The sequence below is a fragment of the Bubalus bubalis genome, chromosome 4 (genome assembly GCF_019923935.1).
Source record: "Bubalus bubalis isolate 160015118507 breed Murrah chromosome 4, NDDB_SH_1, whole genome shotgun sequence".
Taxonomy (NCBI): Eukaryota; Metazoa; Chordata; class Mammalia; order Artiodactyla; family Bovidae; genus Bubalus; species Bubalus bubalis.
The window spans coordinates 17579485-17599848 of NC_059160.1; the positions used below are offsets into that span (position 1 = coordinate 17579485).

Consider the following 20364-nt stretch of genomic DNA (forward strand, 5'->3'; position numbering starts at 1 on the left):
AAAATATTTGTCCAGCAAGTTTTTAACACATTTTACCCATGTGCTCCTTCCATCTGCGACCTAACCCTGTTTCCCTTTCCCATTTCTCCCACTGCAGACAAGAGAAAACAATCCTAAGAGCTACAAATGGATGGAAAAGAGACTCTGAAAGGGAAGAACTTCTGTAGGAGTGGAGTGTGGGTGGGGTGAGGGGTAGGTTAAACTGGGAGTGGATGGAGTATGAAACTGAAAGAGGGAGACTAAGGGAAAGACTCACAACATGATTTGACCTTCAGGGACCACATTTTGGATAGAGGAAAGGTAACCTAATGAAAAAAATAAAATTTCTCATCATAAAGAACAACCTTTAAATACATTTGCCTGATTTCTGACTGTGCTTATAATTATTTATGTACACGGTGGAATTCTTTCTGGTAAAGGACTCTGATTTCATAAGTATGAGAACATTGAAGGTTCAGAAAGAATATGTCAACAGAATAAAAATCTACTATAGAGAACAGGAGAGAACAGAAAAGACACTATAGAAATTAATGAATCGAAGGACCAGCTTGACCACTTATCCAAGAGGGAATGGTAAGAGCCAGGATGATCTGCTAGCCTTTTGTTACTTACCCACTTTCAACTCCCCAGTCCAGGTTAGGACATCTGGTGTGGTCTGGCTGGGAGTTTGGTCATAGGATACACATTCTAATTAAAACATTTTTACTTAACAGGTTGTTAGTTTCTATATCAATCCCATGAGATTACAAATTTAAAAAGAACAAGAAAGAAATATTTCTTGTATGCTGTTTCATATACCAAGATACATGCTAAACACTCAAATATATGCTGAATAATCCATAAAGTCTTGTACACATCAGGATAGATACTTCTGAGACATATTATTATTTCTTTTTTATTTTCTACTTGATTTTAAATTTTATATGAAAGGATATGTGTGTGAAAATTGTAAGAAAATTTGTGCAATAGGAGGCTGGTGTGAGTGGATAAAGGTATTAAATATAATAAAAATACATCCTTGTCTGGTCTCTTGCTGTACAGACCTCCTGTATCCTTAGGCATACATAGCATCCTCCACACCACACCTGGAGCTGCAGTGATGCTCAGAGAACCCCATATGGCCTTTGACATCTCCCATTGCTCTTCTTTTTCCTCTTAGCTACTATAAGTCTCCTCCACCTTCTTCAAAAATTACAGGTGTCCTCTTACTCCTGTTCCTATCAAACAAGCCCCCAAACACAATTCTCTTATATCATTGAAGACATCAGGTATAAAATATAATTTATTACCACAAAACATAGAAATTCACATTTTATTGACTATATCTTTGACTTGTCAGTGTGTGGCTAAGTGTTCCTCCAAAATTTTGGTTTATACAGAGGTTTTAAAGAAAAAAAAGAACAGACAATCCTTTCTAGTAACAATGAAAGGAGAACCCAGACTCAGAACATTTCATCCACAACTGTATTGTCCTACCAATCAAAGAGCTATGAATATTCAAATCTAAATTTTCAAAGGGGACTTGCAATTTGGCACAAATCCATAAGTTCCTCTCTGATTTGTTTGGTGATGTCCCCTGTGCCTCCACAACTAACCTAGCACAAAAATGTGTCTCGCACTATATATACAGAAAGGACTCCATCCTGGAAGGTACATCCTCATTCTACCCCTTTCCTCCCATGGGCTCACTGTGCAAAGCAGGTGCATGTGGTGATTTGCAAATGTTTCACTCTTCCAAAAGTAAATTATATAAAAATGAGTATCAATTTTTATTGGGATATAGATTAAGCTATATCAGGTAAGATCACTGGAGAAGAAATAGCAGAGACTTGTAAAAGGAAAAGTAGAAACAAATGAAGCCCATCAGGAAATCAATCCTGAATATTCATTGGAAGGACTGATGCTGAAGCTGAAACTCCAATACTTTGGACACCTGATGGGAAGAACTGACTCCTTTGAAAAGACCCTGATTCTAGGCAAGATTGAAGACGGAAGAAGAAGGGGAAGACAGAGGATGAGATGGTTGGATGGCATCACTGACTCAATAGACATGAGTTTGAGTAAGCTTCGGCAGTTGGTGATGGACAGGGAAGCCTGGCATGCTGCGGTCCATGGGGTAGCAAAGAGTCGGACACCACTGAGCTACTGAACTGAACTGATCACTCACAGATACTTTATGCATTCAAGGAGAATATCTCAGACGTCTCTAGCTTACACATCTATTGCCCTGGTGATCAGACACCAGCTTCCTTGGAGCTTTCTGTTCTTTCAGTCAGTGGGCAATTCACTGATCATACCTGAGCAGATAACTCCTGCATCCTCGTCATGACCGCAGTTTTGCCACCCCCAGCCCCAGGAAGCCCACTGCCACACGTGGGACTCCATTCTTCCACAATACACATGATCCAGCCAGATGGGTCCTGATCCCGCCCCAAAGGGAGCAGACTCCACGGCACTGAGGGCTTCTCCACAGCCCAGCTGCCTGCACACCACACGGGCATCGTCCAGGTCCCAGCTGTCATCACAGATGGTGCCCCAGGAACCCTGGTGAAGGATCTCCACTCTCCCGGCGCAGGGCCCGCCCCCGTCCACCAGGCGGAGCTGTCTGCTGTCTGAGGAGACAGAAATGGGGCAATGGGGTGCTGACCAGGAGATGAGAAAGATCTTCTGTCCTGTGGGACCCTCACCCGAGTAGTTGGGGGCGCTCTCTTCAGAAGCTGATGCTGCGGAGTCATTGCCCTGTGGAACATTTGGATCTGGATTCTTATAGAAGTGATAAGAGCATAACAAGGATGAAAATGGACAAAAACTGGAAATATTACTACTAGGTAGTCTGAGACAGATGGTGTTACAAGGTCCTATCAGAGTTAATATTCTGATTTGTAGAGCTCTGCACAGAATCTGAAAAAGATTTACAGGAAATGTTGGTCTCTCTACCCTGAGGGGTTAAATGAGTTCAGAGTCACAGGATTAGGCTGGTAGCTGGATGTATTCTTTATAAGCTACACACTCTTGGTCCTTGACTTTAGAGTCAGGCAGTGGCCTCATCAGAAGCCTCGGGGAGCAGCCATGAATCCTCTATCATTAAAATCATTCTCCTTGGTATAGTCATGAGAACTGAAAAACAAATGGTCTGTGAGACACCATGGTTTACCCTAGAATAGTTCACTTATGATTCTAAGCTTCAAACTCCAGATCTGGATACTTAGTTTCAAAAAGTATAATCTCTTTGAGTAGATTAAACAACCCTGCATGAGAGATGATGTCAGAAGATATTGATTGACATTGGCCAGATTCCACTGGGAATCACAGAATGTAGCTTCTTCTCCCAAATGAATATAATCTCCCCTTGGACTTTGTGTCAGGAATTGCTATTATCTAAAATTTGGAGTTATTTGTTCTCTAGGGGAAAATATGTATTTCTAACTCTCAGAGCAAAAATATGTTATATTCCTGCCTTGAAAGCCTTTGAACAAACAATATTGACAGACACACTGCATTGTTCTCTCTTTTGATACATAACCAGTCATGGAAAGAAAGGTTAAATGATGTCTATCACTGTTGTAGTTTAAGTAAGTGAAAAGTAGAGAATAAAACCTCAAATTCTGTACTTCCATGAAGAATGGAAGAGAAAGCAGACCAATGGTCTTGTTAGACACAACTTTAAATGCTGGAAATTTTCTTTAAGTAAAGGTATCATTGGAAAAGACTCCGATGCTGGGAGGGATTGAGGGCAGGAGGAGAAGAGGACGACAGAGGATGATATGGCTGGATGGCATCACCAACTCGATGGACGTGAGTTTGAATGAACTCTGGGAGTTGGTGATGGACAGGGAGGCCTGGCGTGCTGCAATTCATGAGGTGGCAAAGAGTCAGACATGACTGAGCTACTGAACTGAACTGAAAGGTATCAGACATGTGTGGACACAACATGGACTAAATATGTTAAAATTCTAAAGAGTGGAGATCATGTAATATGTTTCAATGTTAGCCAAGGATCTACAGTTTCTTTTTCTCTGGAGGAATTTCCAAATTTGATGCCTAGGTTAAGGCTCAGAATCTGGGCTCAGAGAAACAGAGGACTCCTATTTGGACAGAGAAGCCAGCATAATTTGGGGTTACCTGGTGGTGAGACAGAATTGGGAGACCTGAAATCCTTTCTCACACAACAGATTTTTTTCCTCGAATATGTGCTCATTATACAAGCCATGAAGCTGGCAGAAAGCCAAAGATCTATGTCAAAAGTCTTGGAGAGCAGAGTGGATATTCCCTTACTCTCTTGGGTGCTGAGCTACCAAAATACCCAGGTTATCAACCAAAATCTTTGAAGGCCCATGCCACATGGACAGAGAGATAAGAGATGGATGGAGTGCTACCAAAACCGCAACCTAGACTTGTTACAGCTCAGTTCTCAGTTGTATTTATATATTTGAGTGATCTTCAACCCTTCTCCTACTTGCTTAACTAAACAGAATATGAATCCTCTCAAGGGTTAGAAAATGTATCTGGAGGATCCTTTTTTCAATGCTGAAGACATGGGATGACATGACATATTAACAAAGTGAAATAAAAGAAAATAAGAGAAGGCAGAGACTCACATGATAGAGGTGCTGGAGTTAGCAGATATAGATTTTAACTATGATCAATATATTGAGGAAAAAAGAGGAAATGAGAGAATAAATGGGTGAAAAGATGAAAAACATTAACAACTAATTATAACTATAAAAATCAAGGAACAGTTACCAACTGAAAATAAAATGTCTAGAGAGTTGAATTAATAAGTTTAGAAGAATTTTAGATAGAACTCAACTCAAAATTACTGACTTAGAGGAGCCCTAGAGATGAGAGATGAGAAGAAGGAGGAGTGGGATAGGAGGAGAAGAGAAGCTAAGACAGAGAGACAGAGCAGCAGAAGTAATACTTGAAGATATAATAACTGAGAGTTTTTTAAAAATGGATGGATGGGCATGAAAACTCCCACACCTAGTAAAGCTGCTGAAAATCAAGGAAAAAGGAAAATTTGGAATAATAACAGATCTGTTTAATACAAAAGAAGGGGGGAAAGAGAGGAAAAAGGAACATAAAGCACGTGGGTCAATTAAAAGTAAATGATAGATACTAGCCCAACAATACCAATAACTGCACTTACAGTAAATTGATTAGACACTTCAAATTAATGCCCATCTTGATAAAACCACAAAATCCATGTAAATACTACCATGAAGATATTCAGCTTATATATGAGGGTAAAGAAAGGTTGACAGTAAAATGATGGGGAAAATGTACATACTGTGTGAATCCTAACTGTAAGAAAACTGGAATAGCTATATAAATGTCACAGAAAGTAGACTTCAAAGCAAGATGTGCTAATTGAGTTAAAGAGGGCATTTTCATGATTATAACAGGATACACCCTTAATGAAGATATTATAGATATTAAAATCCAAGAAAATGTCAAAACATTGCTTTGAAATATAGAATAATACTTGACAGAACGAAGAACAGAAATAGACAAAATCATAATCAAAATGCGGGAACTTTAACATGCATTTTGCAATAGCATGCAGACCAAGTATACAAAAAAGAATGAGGAATATAGCAGATGTAAACAACAGTTAGCTAAATAACATATATAGAGCAATACACCCAACAATGACACAACTTGTTATTTACTTTATTGTAAATTCACTGGAAACTTTCATTTTTAAATGATCATCAGTTCAGTTCAGTTCAGTCTCTCAGTCGTGTCTGACTGCAACTCCATGGGCTGCAGCACGCCAGGCCTCCCTGTCCATCACCAACTCCCAGAGTTTACTCAAACTCATGTCCATCGAGTCAGTGATGCCATCCAACCATTTCATCCTCTGTTGTCCCCTTCTCCTCCCACCTTCAACCTTTCCCAGCATCAGAGTCTTTTCAAATGAGTCATTTCTTCCCATCAGGTGTCCAAAGTATTGGAATTTCAGCTTCAGCATCAGTCCTTCCAATGAATATTCAGGACTGATTTCCTTCAGAATGGACTGGGTGGATCTCCTTGCAGTCTAAGGGACTCTCAAGTGTCTTCTCCAACACCACAGTTCAAAAGCATCAACTCTTCAGTGCTCAGCCTTCTTCACAGTCCAACTCTCACATCCATACATGACTACTGGCAAAACCATAGCCTTGACTAGATGGATCTTTGTTCACAAAGTAATGTCTCTGCTTTTTAATATGCTGTCTAGGTTGTTCATAGCTTTTCTTCCAAGGAGTAAGCATCTTTTAATTTCATGGCTACAGTCACCATCTGCAGTGATTTTGGAGCCCCCCAAAATAAAGTCTGTCACTGATTCCACTGTTTCCCCATCTATTTGCCATGAAGTGATGGGACCGGATGCCATGATCTTAGTTTTCTGAATGTTGAGCTTTTTTCACTTTCCTCCTTCACTTTCATCAAGAGGCTCTTTAGTTCTTCACTTTCTGCCATAAGGTGGTGTCATCTGCATATCTGAGGTTATTGATATTTCTCCCAGCAATCTTGATTGCAGCTTGTGCTTCATCCAGCCCAGAATTTCTCATGATGTACTCTGCATATTAGTTAAATAAGCAGGGTGACAATATACAGCCTTGACTTACTCCTTTCCCTATTTGGAACTAGTCTGTTGTTCCATGTCCAGTTCTAACTACTGCTTCCTGACCTGCATACAGATTTCTCAAGAGGTAGGTCAGGTGGCCTGGTATTCCCATATCTTGAAGAATTTTCCACAGTTTGTTGTGATCCACATAGTCAAAGACTTTGGCATAGTCAACAGAGCAGAAGTAGATGTTTTGATGATCATGTGATAGAACAAAAACCTTCAGAGAATTGAATTTATACAGAATATTTACTTTGAACAGAGTGAAATTAAGTATTAATAAGAAGATATACTTAGCCATCCCTACTGAGAAAATTAAGAAATATTCTTCCAAAGAATTCCTGGGTCTGGAAATAACTTTCAAACTTGAAAATATTGTGAAATAATGGTAACAAAGGTATGCTGTAACTAAATTCTTCCAATGCAACTAAAGTAGTGTCTAAGGGAAATTTATACCCTAGATTTAGAAAAGAGGAGAGACAGAAAATGAAAAAATGTAAGCTTTCATTTAAGAAGCTAGGATATGAGACATAAAGCCTAAAGGATGTACAAGATTGGAATTAATAAAGAAAGAAATAAAGTTAATCTAAAAAAGAAAGTAAGCATAAGACAAAGACAACAGAGGAAAGCTGTTCAAACATGGCTCACTGAAAACTGATCAACACTGAGCAATACTAATCAAGAGCAGAGAGAAAAAACAATACCAGAACGAAAAGGCAAATCACTATAAATTATACAGGTTTTTTGGTCATAGTTTTGAGATGCAATATACACATTTAATGTGGATAAATATCCAGAAGAGTTCCAGTTTCTCCACAACCTTGTCAACATTTGTCTTTTTTAAAATTATAGCCATTTTGACAAGTGTAAGATGACATCTCATTGTGGTTTTCATTTACATTTCTCTGATGATTAAAGATGTCAGTGTATTTTCATATACCTGTTAGCTATCCATATGTCTTATTTGGAGAAATGGCTAGTTCCTGACTAATTTTTTTAATCAGTTTATTAGAGGTTTTGCTGTTGTTGCTTTTGTTTTGCTCTTGAGCTGTAGGATTCTTATATATTTTGCAAATTAATCCCTTATATGATTTGCTGTAAGGTGCCTTTTCACTCTACTGTTGTTTCTTTTACTGTCCTGCTGGTGTTTAGTCATTCAGTCGTGTCCAACTCATTGCAACCCCATGGAGTATAGCCTGCCAGGCTCCTCTGTCCATGAGATTCCCCAGGCAAGAATACTGGCGTGAGTTGCATTTCCTTCTCCAGTGTATCTTCATGACCCAGACGTTGAATCCATGTCTTGTGTGTCTCCTCCACTGGCAGGTGAACTCTTTACCACTGAGCCATCTGAGATATTCTCACGTGTCTATTTTTACCTATTCTTTTGGTGTCATACCCATGAGGTCATGAAATAATATACTTTTATTTTGAAATTTTAAGTAAAAATACCACATATCTAAGATATAATTCCTAACTGGTGACAATATTACACCATCATACACAATAAAATAAATTTATATGCAGTAAGGTTTTAAATATTACTTAGTGGAATTATAAAATCACTTGTAGAAAATAAACTTGATTAAAAGTTATTTTGAGATGAAGAATGGCATTTGAAACATTGCATTAAAGGCATAGTCAAAAAACTAAAACGTTATAAATTTGATCACATAACCTCCCATACACATATACAAACCTAAAAGCATACACAAAAGATGGGGAAATATTTCCAAATAATGTTAGAAAAATGGTAAATGATGTTAGTTTATAGAGTTCCTAAAAATAAATAAGAAAATTTGTAAAATATTCTAGAGAAAAAAATTAAAGACAGAGAAAGATATCTGAAACACCTATAAAAATTTACTTATTAATCACTCTCCACATTCAATAACAAATATAAACACAGGTGTCTATAAAGGCACACACACACACTAACACACCCCTGAATGAAGGAAAGACCTTGCATACTTTAATTACCCTGTGTTTCTTCTATTAAGACAGTGCTTGCACATTGTATGCACTCATTCAACAAGTATGGATGGAGAACATATTCTAAATACCATGATAAGTGCTTGTTAAATGTTTATTAAATAAATAAGCAGATGAATAAAGTTCAGTGAAATATATTTTCTTTAAATCAATGCTGATCAACAAAATAGTGAAGCAAATATAAATTAATGATAATGGTTTATGAAAATAAAGTGTATTAAAGAAAATTAGTCCATAAACACAGAATAAATTTATATTTAAAATTTCACTTACATACTTTTTAATATTAACGTATTTCTTTTAATTGGAGGCTAATTACTTTACAATATTGTTTTGGTTTTGCCATACATCAATATGAATCCTCCATGGGTTTCAGTGGAAAATTGTTAAATAGATTCTAAACTACTCTCATCTATTATTCAACATGACACATGCACAAGAGAATATTTCTGTAGTAAGAAGAAACTCTTAAGGGGAATATACAGATTTACCAAGTAGACTTCAGAAAAAGATAGATAAATGGCTACTGAGTAAAGCAAAACCCTCCTTGCTATTCATTGGAACTCTGCATTCAAATGGGTATACCTTTCCTTTTCTCCTTTGCTTTTTGCTTCTCTTCTTTTCACAACTATTTGTAAGGCCTCCTTGACAGTCATTTTGCTTTTTTGCATTTGTTTTTCTTGGGGATGGTCTTGCTCCATGTCTCCTGTACAATGTCATGAACCTCCATCCATAGTTCATCAGGCACTCTGTCTATCAGATCTAGTGCCTTAAATCGATTTGTCACTTCCACTGTATAATCGTAAGGGATTTTATTTAGGTCATACCTGAATGGTCTAGTGGTTTTCCCTACTTTCTTCAATTTAAGTCTGAATTTGGCAATAAAGAGTTCATGATCTGAGCCACAATCAGCTCCTGGTCTTCTTTTTGCTGACCATATAGAGCTTCTCCATCTTTGGCTGCAAAGAATATATAATCAATCTGATTTTGGTGTTGACCATCTGGTGATGTCCATGTGTAGAGTCCTCTCTTGTGTTGCTAGAAGAGGGTATTTGCTATGACCAGTGCATTCTCTTGGCAAAACTCTGTTAGCCTTTGCCCTGCCTTCATTCCTTACTCCAAGGCCAAATTTGCCTGTTACTCCAGGTGTTTCTTGACTTCCTACTTTTGCCCTCCAGTGCCCTATAATGAAAGGGACTTCTTTTGGGGGTGTTAGTTCTATAAGGTCTTGTAGGTCTTCATAGAAGCTTTCATAGAAGCTTCATAGCTTCAACTTCAGCTTCTTCAGCATTACTGGTTCGGGCATGCTACTACTTCTGCTAAGTTGCTTCAGTCGTGTCCAACTCTGTGTGACCCCATAGATGGCAGCCCACCAGGCTCCCCTGTCCCTGGGATTCTCCAGGCAAGAATACTGGAGTGGGTTGCCATTTCCTTCTCCAATTCATGAAAGTGAAAACTGAAAGTGAAGTCACTCAGTCATCTCCAACTCCCAGAGACCCCATGGACTGCAGCCTACCAGGCTCCTCCATCCATGGGATTTTCCAGACAAGTGTACTGGAGTGGGTTGCCATTGCATAAACTTGGAATACTGTGATATTGAATGGTTTGCCTTGGAAATGAACAGAGATCATTCTGTCATTTTTGAGATTGCATCCAACTACTGCATTTTGGACTCATTTGTTTGCTATGATGGCTACTTCATTTTTTCTAAGGGATTCTTGCCCACAGTAGCAGATATAATGGTCATTTGAGTTAAATTCACCCATTCCAGTCCATTTTAGTTCGCTGATTCCTAAAATGTCTATGTTCACTTTTGCCATCTCCTGTTTGACCACTTGCAATTTGCCTTGATTCATGGACCTAACATTCCAGGTTCCTATGCACTATTGCTCTTCACAGCATTGGACTTTGCTTCTATCCCCAGTCACATCCACAGCTGAGTGTTGTCTTTGCCTTGACTCCAGCTCTTCATTCTTTCTGGAGTTATTGCTCCACTGATCTCCGGTAGCAATTTGGGCACCTACCAAACTGGGGAGTTCATCTTTCAGTGTCCTATCTTTTTGTCTTTTCATACTGTTCATGGGCTTCTCAAGGCAGGAATACTGAAGTGGTTTGCCATTCCCTTCTCCAGTGGACCACATTTTGTCAGGACTCTCCACCATGACTCGTCCATCTTGGGTGGCCAAATTGGCATGGCTCATAGTTTCACTGAGTTAGGCAAGGCGTGGTCCATATGATCAGATTGGTCAGTTTTCTGTAATTGTGGTTTTCAGTTTGTCTGCCCTCTGATGGAGGAGGATAAGAGGCTTATGGAAGTTCCCTGAAGGGAGAGAATAACAAGGAAAGATAAGAAGCCTTCCTCAGTGACCAGTGCAAAGAAATAGAGGAAACCGATAGAATGCAAAAGACTAGAGATCTCTTCAAGAAAATTAGAGATACCAAGGGAATATTTAATGCAAAGATGGGCTCAATAAAGGACAGAAATGGTATGGACCTAACAGAAGCAGAAGATATTAAGAAGAGGTGGCAAGAATACACAGAAGAACTGTACAAAAAAGATCTTCATGACCCAGATAATCATGATAGTATGATCACTCACCTAGAGCCAGACATCCTGGAATGCAAAGTCAAGTGGGCCTTAGGAAGCATCACTACGAACAAAGCTAGTAGAGGTGATGGAATTCCAGTTGAGCTATTTCAAATCCTAAAAGATGATGCTGTGAAAGTGCTACACTCAATATGCCAGCAAATTTGAAAACTCAGCAGTGGCCACAGGACTGGAAAGGGTCAGTTTTCATTCCAATCCCAAAGAAAGGCAATGTCTACAAATGTTTAAACTACCACACAATTGCACTCATATCACACACTAGCAAAGTAATGCTGAAAATTCTCCAAGCTAAGCTTCGACAGTACATGAACCATGAACTTCCAGATGTTCAAGCCGGTTTTATAAAAAGCAGAGAAACCAGAGATCAAATTGCCAACATCTGTTGGATCATCGAAAAAGCAAAAGAGTTCCAGAAAAACATCTGTCTCTGTTTTATTGACTATGCCAAAGCCTTTGACTGCGTGGATCACAACAAACTGTGGAAAATTCTTCAAGAGATGGGAATACCAGACCACCTGACCTGCCTCTTGAGAAATTTGTATGCAGATCAGGAAGAAACAGTTAGAACTGGACATGGAACAACAGACTGGTTCCTAATAGGGAAAGAAATACATCAAGGCTGTATATTGTCACCCTGCTTATTTAACTTATATGCAGAGTACATCATGAGAAATGCTGGGCTGGATGAAGCACAAGCTGGAATCAAGATTGCCGGGAGAAACATCAATCACCTCAGATATGCAGATGACACCACCCTTATGGCAGAAAGTGAAAAAGAACTGAAGAGCCTCTTGATGAAAGTGAAAGAGGAGAGTGAAAAAGTTGGCTTAAAGCTCAACATTCAGAAAACTAAGATCATGGCATCTGGTCCCATCACTTCATGGCAAATAAATGGGGAAACAATGGAAACAGTGACAGACTTTATTTTGGAGGGCTCCAAAATCACTGCAGATGGTGACTGCAGCCATGAAATTATAAGATGCTTACTCCTTGGAAGAAAAGTTATGACCAACCTATACAGCATATTACAAAGCAGAGACATTACTTTGTCAACAAAGGTCCGTCTAATCAAGAGTATAGTTTTTCCAGTAGTCATGTATGGATGTGAGAGTCGGACTATAAAGAAAGCTGAGCACCAAAGAATTGATGCTTTTGAACTGTAGTGTTGGAGAAGGCTCTTGAGAGTCCGTTGGACTGCAAGGAGTTCAAACCAGTCCATCCTAAAGGAAATCAGTCCTGAATATTCATTGGAAGGACTGATGCTGAAGCTGAAACTCCAATACTTTGATCACCTGATGTGAAGAACTGACTCATTGGTGAAAACCCTGATGTTGGGAAAAATTGAAAGGGGGAGGATAAGGGGACAACAGAGGATGAGATGATTGAATGACATCACTGATTCAGTGGACATGAGTTTGAGCAAACCCTGGGAGTTGGTGATGGACAGGGAGTCCTGGTGTGCTGCAGTCCATGGGGTTACAAGGAGTTGGACACGACTGAGCGACTAAACTGAACTGAAAGTAAAACTGTCTGCAATAGACTCAAATAGGTATACTGAGAAAGCTAAGTAATCAGAGGAAATAGAAATTACAAACAAAACACCAAGAAAAGGGCACAAAAGCCTGAAACTGAAAGAAATATACATAAGTGTAAAATGTACCTGTTAAAAAATATCAGAATTAATGTATTCTTTCCACATCATCCTATCAAACCTCCTACCCAATCTATACAGAGATCCTGGAGAAAGTGACAGCAGGATCTCTGCTTTCTGACACTTTCAGAGTCAGACACTTAACCACCTCCCACTTTCTCGTGCTTTACTGTAGGAAAAATGTCATCAATAAAAGATTTAATAGTTTAATGCTTCTTTAGCCTTCAAGTGGAGAAGACAAATAGATGAGGCAAGAGAGTCAAGGAGTGGTATATATATATATATATGTTTTTGAAATATCTATCACCACATTCTCTCAGGCAACACCCAGCGTATCATTCAAGATATATCTGAATGGGGTGTGTGTGTTTGTGTATGTAGGAAAGAGAGAGATAGAGAAATGTTGCAGGGAATAAGCACTTTGGTTTGAATATCTGTCACCCCCCAATATTTAGTTACTTCATTCAGCACTTGCTGTTGAAATCCCAACTCCCAGTGTAATGGTATTAAGTGGTGGAACCTTCTCAGACTCTTCAAAAAGCAGAAGAAAAGAACACTGCCAAACTCATTTTATGAGACCAACAAGGTTCTGATATCAAAACCAGACAAGAAATATCTCTGATAAACAGAGGGACAAAAATCCTCAACAAAATATTAAAAAACATAATTCAATAATGCATCCAAAGGATCATGCACAATGATCAAGTGAGATTTGTTCCAAAGGATGCAAGGATGGTTCAATATTCACAGATTAATCAATGTGATACACCAAGTAAACAAAATGAAAATGAAAATCATATCCTCTCAGTAGATGTAGAAAAAACAGTTGGAAATATTAACATCCATTTCTGATTTTAAAAACCTCTATAAAGTAGATACAGAGGGATTATATCTCAGTATAATAAAGACCATATGTCAAACTCACAGCTAACCTCATACTCAACAGTAAACAGCTGAATATTTTTTCTCTGAGATCAGATGCAAGACAAAGATGCCTAATCACCACTTTTATTCAACATAGGTTTGGTATTCCTAGCCAAAACAATCCGGCAAGGAAAAAAAATAAGGACACACAAATCTGAAAGGAAAAGGCAAAACTGATGCTATTTGGAGATTTCATAATATTATATATAGAAAACCCTAAAGCCCCCCAAAAAATTTGTTAGAACTAATACACTCAGTGAAGTCATAAGATATAAAATTCATATACATAAATCAGTTGCATTTCGATACACTAATAACAAATTGCCATAAGGAAAAATTAAGAAAACAATTCTATTTACAGTTGAACAAAAAACTGATAAATTATTAGGAACAAATTTAACCAAAGAGGTGATAGTCCTGTACACTGAAACTCTAAGACATTGATGAAAGATAGTGGATTTTGTTATCAAAATTCCAAAGGAAATTTTCACAGACATGGAACAAACAATCCTAAAATTTGTATGGAACCACAAAGGACCCTGAATAGCCAAAGCAATCTTGAGAAAGAACAATATTGGAGGTGCCATGTTTCCGGATTTAAAACTATATTTCAAAGCTGTATTAAGCAAAACAGTATAGTGTTGGTATAAAAATGGGTGCAGAGATCAACAGAATAGAATAGAGAGCCCAGAAATAAACCCAAATATATATAGTTAATTAATTTTTGACAGAGAAACTAGGAATATGCAATGCCGAAAGGACATTCTCTTCAATAAATGGTGTTGGGAAAGCTGGACAGCTACATGCAAAAAATAAAACTGGACCACTCTCTCGTAGCATTCACAGAAATTAATTCAAAATGGATCAAAGACTTAATCATAAGTCCTGAAGCCATAAAAATCCTGGAAGAAAAAGTTATAGACATCAGTTTTGGTGGTGGCTTTTTGCATTAGGCAACAAGAGCAAAACTAACTAAGTGGGATGACATAAAACTAAAAAGCTTCTGCACAACAAAGGACACCATCAGCAACACGAGGAACTCGCCGGGCAGTCCAGTGGTCAGGACTCAGTGCTGTCACTGCCACGGCCCAGATTAATTCTCTGTTTGGGGAACTAAGATCCAGTAGGGCATGCAGGTTGGTAAATATATAAATAAAGGGCGAAGATATCGTGGTGAAAAATATTTTTTAAAAAATGGAAAGACAATCTTTAGTATCAGAGAAAATATTTGCAAAATACATTTCTGATATGGGTTAATATGTGGAATACATAAAGAACTCATACAACTCAATAGCAAAAGAATACAGTCTTATTTACAAATGGGCAGAGGACCTGAATAGACATTTTTTCAAAGAAAACATACAGTTGTTCATGAAAAGGTACATGAAAAGATATGCAACATTACTAATCATCAGGAAAATGCAAATCAAAACCACAGTGAGATATCACCTCATAGAGTTGTTTTTATCAAAAAGACAAGAAATAACAAGAATTTTTGAGACTGTGGTGAGAAGAGAAAGCTTGTGCACAGTTGGGGGAAAGATAAGTTGGTGCAGCCACCATGGAAAACAGTATTAAGGTTCCTCAATAGAAACTCAGACCTAAAAATAAAACTGCCATGTGAGGTAGTAATTTCACTTCGGGGTATTTATCTGAAGAAAATAAAAACACTAACTTAAAAAGATATGTGCAACCCAATGTTCATTGCAGAATTATTTAAAATAGCCAAACAACATTAAGCCTTTTTTGATGGATGAATGGATAAATAAAATTTGCTATGTACATATATCCAGCCATAAAAAAAGAAGAAAATCTTGCCATTTGCAACATGGATGGAACTTGAGGGCCTTATGCTAAATGAACTAAATCAGATAGAGAAAGAAAAATACCATTTAGTCTTATTTACATGTGCATTATTTAAAAAAAAAAAAAAAAAAAACAGAAAAATGAGTTCAGAGGTGCAAAGAACAGTTTGGTAGTCTCCAGAGGGTCAATGTGGTCAAAATGGGATGGGTGAAGGTAGCCAAAAAATACAAACTTCCAGGTCTAAAATTAATGTCATGAGGATGTAATGTACAGCATGGTGACTACAGTTAACCCTGTACTTTATACTTGAGAGTAGGTAGGAAAATACATCTTAAAGCTTTCATCATAAGAAAAAAATTGTAACTACATGTTGTGATGAATATTACTATACATGTGTTGATTATTTACCAATATGTACAAATACGTAAATACTATGTTGTACACTTAGGACTAGTACAATGTTACAAGAATTACATCTCAAAAATTTTAACAATCAAGGTTGGAATATATGAATTAAATTAGTTCCATCCTTACCTCATTTAGGTTTCTCTGGTGGCTCAAACGGTAAAGAATCTGACTGCAATGTGGAAGACCAATTTTGATACCTGGGGTCAGGATGATCCCCTGGAGAAGGGAATGGCAACCCATAACAGTATTCTTGCCTGGAGAATTCCATGGACAGACGAACTTGGCAGGCTATACAGTCCATGGAGTCGCAAAGGGTCAGACATGACTGAGTGACTAACATTTTTACTTAATGTCATTTTTGTGGACCCAAATTAAACTTAGATTACTAAAATATCACTTAGATTTTAAAATATCGAATCTCACTGCATCCTACAGGGATTGGGACAGACACACAGAAGCAGACAGTGAGTTACCTGCACACGAAATATAGGCTTCCTCCTTTGGAGAGCATGAAGTGTAATTCCAAGGGTCAGAAGGACACTGCCAGAGAGAGGTGTCAGTTTTCTGACAGCAGATTCCATCCACCCACCGGGGTCTAGAACCTTCTCTGAGACCAACAGAGGAGTTGAATGTTCCACTGTCCCCACAGCCAAGCTGTCTGCAGATCACGGACACAGTGATGTCTTCCATGGGGCTGTGGCAGACACTGCCCCAGGTCCCATTGTAGAAAACTTCCAGCCACCCAGCACACTGCTGGTCCTTGCTCACCATCCTGAGGGCCAGGAACTCTAAGGTTGAAAGGGGAGGAGACAGGACACAGTAAAATCTTTCCTGGATGTTCTAGGTTTTCCTTTCTTCTAGAAATAGTGAACATTCATCTCTGACCTTGTTCAAGAGATACCCACTAGATTACAAGACTGACATCGCCTCCCTTTTAACTGACTTTGTCCATTTGTGTCTGTCTTTCTATTTCTACCACAATGGTGTAGTGGAAATGAACTGAGAGGAAGACCAAACTTCGCAGGTGCTAGTGAGGGAGGGAAGCTGAATCCTGCTCCCTGACAAAATCTTTAGAGTATGTCAAAGTGATGTGATGTGGATACTGAGGAGATAGGTAGAATAATTAACCCCAGAATGTCCACATCCCAATCTCTGCAACTTGTGAATCTGTTACCATATCTGACAAGAGGGATTTACAAATGTGATTAAGATAAGGACCGTGGGATGGTGAGTTTAAGCTAGAATATTGTATTAACAATGTGAGCCGAGTCTAACCACATCCTTAGACCCACTGTCTTTAAAAGTAGAATACTTTTCTTAGCTCTGGTTAGAGAGAGAGATGTGACTCCGGATAATGGTTGAAGACAGGCAGCATTGCTGATCTGAAAATGGATGAAGGGGGCTATGAACCAAAGAATGTAGGCAGTTTCTAGAAGCTTGAAAAGACAAGAAACAGATTCGCCCCTAAAGCTGCAAAAGTGATGCAGCACTGCTAAAGCCTTGATCCCAGCCCAGTGAGATCCCTGCTGGACATCTAAGCTACAGAAGTAAGGCAATAAACACATATTGTTTTAAACCACTAGTTGGTATGTTGTTAACTAAGCAAATGAAAACTAGTACTGTGGGTTTAAATTTTTTGTATGTAACTGAAGAGAGAGCCCTGCTTTCAAGAAAACCTGTGAGAAAAGGCTCTGCCAGGAAACACTGCTGAAACGAAAGGGCCAGAACCTCAGCTGCTGCAGGAGGAAGTGAAAGCACCTCATCTTCATATCTTCTGGAAAGACAGGCTCCATGGAAGGAAGCCTCCTTCTCTGATCCTTTCAGCATCTCTCCCTCAGGGCTCAGACCCCCGTCCTCCAGGGCCCCACCCCTCTCCCAGCCTGTGGACAGTGTGCAGCACAGACCTGAGCAGATGACCCCCGCGTCCTGCTTGTGTCTGCAGTCGTGCTGCCCCCACTCCCGGGAAGGGCACCTCCACACGTGGGACTCCTTTCCTATGCAGTTCAGGTCGTCCAGCCAGATGGGCCCTGATCCTGCCCCAAAGTGAGTAGACCCCGTGGCATTGAGGGCTTCTCCACAGCCCAGCTGCCTGCACACCACGTGGGCATCGTCCAGGTCCCAGCCGTCATCACAGATGGTGCCCCAGGAGCCCTGGTCAAGGATCTCCACTCTCCCGGCACAGAGACCTCCTCCGTCCACCAGGCGGAGCTGTCTGCTGTCTGAGGAGAGAGAAATGGGACAATGCGGCGGTGACCCCAAGGGTTGAGAAGGGTCTTCTGTCCTGTGGGACCCTTACCTGAGCAGTAGGGGACGCTCTCCTCTGAGGCCGTAGAGCCTGCTGGTTCAGATATGGAGTCGTTGCACTGCGGCAGCACCTGGGTGTGATTTCCTGCAGAAACAGCAATGATCAGAAGTCTGGAAGGGTTGAATAATAAGAAACTGTTAAAGGAAATAATGACCTAGTGATGGAGCCTAAGATGAAAGTTGTGACCCAGTAGTAAAGTTATCATAATCTTAGTGTTCACCTTCTCCAAGGAGAGTTCTGCTTCTGACAGTACCACAATTTCTGTTTTAACCCAAGTGTTGCTGTAAGAATGAGTTAAGTAAGATGTTTTATCACTAAATCTATCCCTGAGCTGTGCTTAGTCACTCAGTCTTGTCTGACTCTTTGCAACCCTATGGACTGTAGCCCTCCAGGCTCCTCTGTCCATGCTGATTCTCCAGGCAAGAATACTGGAGTGGGTTGCCACACCCTCCTCTAGGGGATCTTCCCAACCCAGGGATGTAACCCACGTCTCCAGCTTTGATGCTTTACCGTCTAAGCCACCAGGGAAGCCCAAATCTACACCTAAGTAGAAGCAAAACAAAATTCTTTCTGAAGGAGTTCTACAATTTCTTCAATATCTATCTTTAAAACAAACACATATAAAATAGATCTCATGAAAAACAGAAAGGAAAAAGGAGACGCTAGAAAGAATTTCCCAGAGTTTTCAGCTGCTAGAGTTACCTGACAGAGAATTTAAATAGCCATGATTAAAGTGCTTGTGGAATTAAGCACTGACAAAATGTGTATCTTTGTAGAGAAATGATAACAAAAACCAAATCCTTCTAGAGCACAAAAACTTGTTACCAGAAACTAAGAACTAAAGAATAAGTGTAGCCACACATTAGCTCAGCATAAGGCACAAACATCAAAATGCAAGATCAGAGGATATTCTTCAGATTAGAAATTCAGGTTCTGGTTATATTGTTGTATAGCAGATTTTTCCCCCAAAATTAGTTCAGTCACTCAGTCATGTCCGACTCTTTGTGACCCATGGACTGCAGAATACCAGGCTTCGCTGTCCATCACCAACTCCCGGAGCTTGCTCAAACTCATATACATCGAGTCACTGATGCCATCCAACCATCTCATCCTCTGTTGTCCCCTTCTCCTCGTGCCTTCAATCATTCCCAGCATCAGAGTCTTTTCAGATGAGTCAGTTCTTCACATCAGGTGGCCAAAGTATTGGAACTTCAGCTTCAGCAACAGTCCTTCCAATGAATATTCAGGACTGATTTCCTTTAGGACTGACTGGTTTGATTTCCTTGCAGTCCAAGGGACTCTCAAGAGTGTTCTTCAACACCACAGTTCAAACACATCAGTTCTTTAGCACTCAGCCGTCTTTATGGTCCACCTCTCACATTCATACATGACTACTGGAAAAACTATAGCTTTGACTAGACAGGTCTTTGTTGGCAAACCAATGTCTCTGCTTTTTAACATGCTGTCTAGGGTGGTCATAGCTTTTCTTCTAAGGAGTAAGCATCTTTTAATTTCATGGCTACAATCATCATCTGCAGTGATTTTGGAGCCCCCAAAAATAAAGTCTGTCACTGTTTCCACTGTTTCCCCATCTATTTGCCATGACGTGATGGGACCAGATGTCATGATCTTTGTTTTTTGAATGTTGAGTTTTAAGCCAACTATTTCACTCTCCTCTTTCACTTTCATCAAGAGGCTCTTCAGTTCCTGTTCACTTTCTGGGTAGTGTCATTAGCATATCTGAGGTTTGTGATATTTCTCTTTGCAATCTTGATTCCAACTTGTGATTCATCCAGCCTGTCATTTCGCATGATGTACTCTGCATATAAGTTAAATAAGCAGGGTGACAATATACAGCCTTGACATTCACCTTTCCCAATTTGGAAACAGTCTGTTGTTCCATGTCCAGTTCTAACTGTAGCTTCTTGACCTGCATACAGATTTCCCAGAAGGTAGGTAAGATGGTCTGGTATTCCCATCTCTTGAAGAATTTTCCACAGTTTGTTATGATCCACATAGTCAAAAGTTTGGTGTAGTTAAGCAGAAGTAGATGTTTTTCTGGA

General features: G+C 39.4%; 2 protein-coding genes across 2 annotated transcripts in view; one reads left to right on the top strand and one right to left on the bottom strand.

Moving 5' to 3' along the window:
- Positions 1-20364, top strand: part of LOC102402808 (antigen WC1.1) — a gene marked incomplete in the record, with an annotated part of 1152186 nt that overhangs the window by 734700 nt on the left and 397122 nt on the right.
- Positions 1-20364, bottom strand: part of LOC102406613 (antigen WC1.1-like) — a 42539-nt gene that overhangs the window by 17799 nt on the left and 4376 nt on the right. Inside the window, 3 exon segments of the mRNA XM_045165276.1 lie at positions 16470-16784; positions 17901-18215; positions 18293-18385. Of these exon segments, the coding sequence (XP_045021211.1) occupies positions 16470-16784; positions 17901-18215; positions 18293-18385 (723 nt within the window).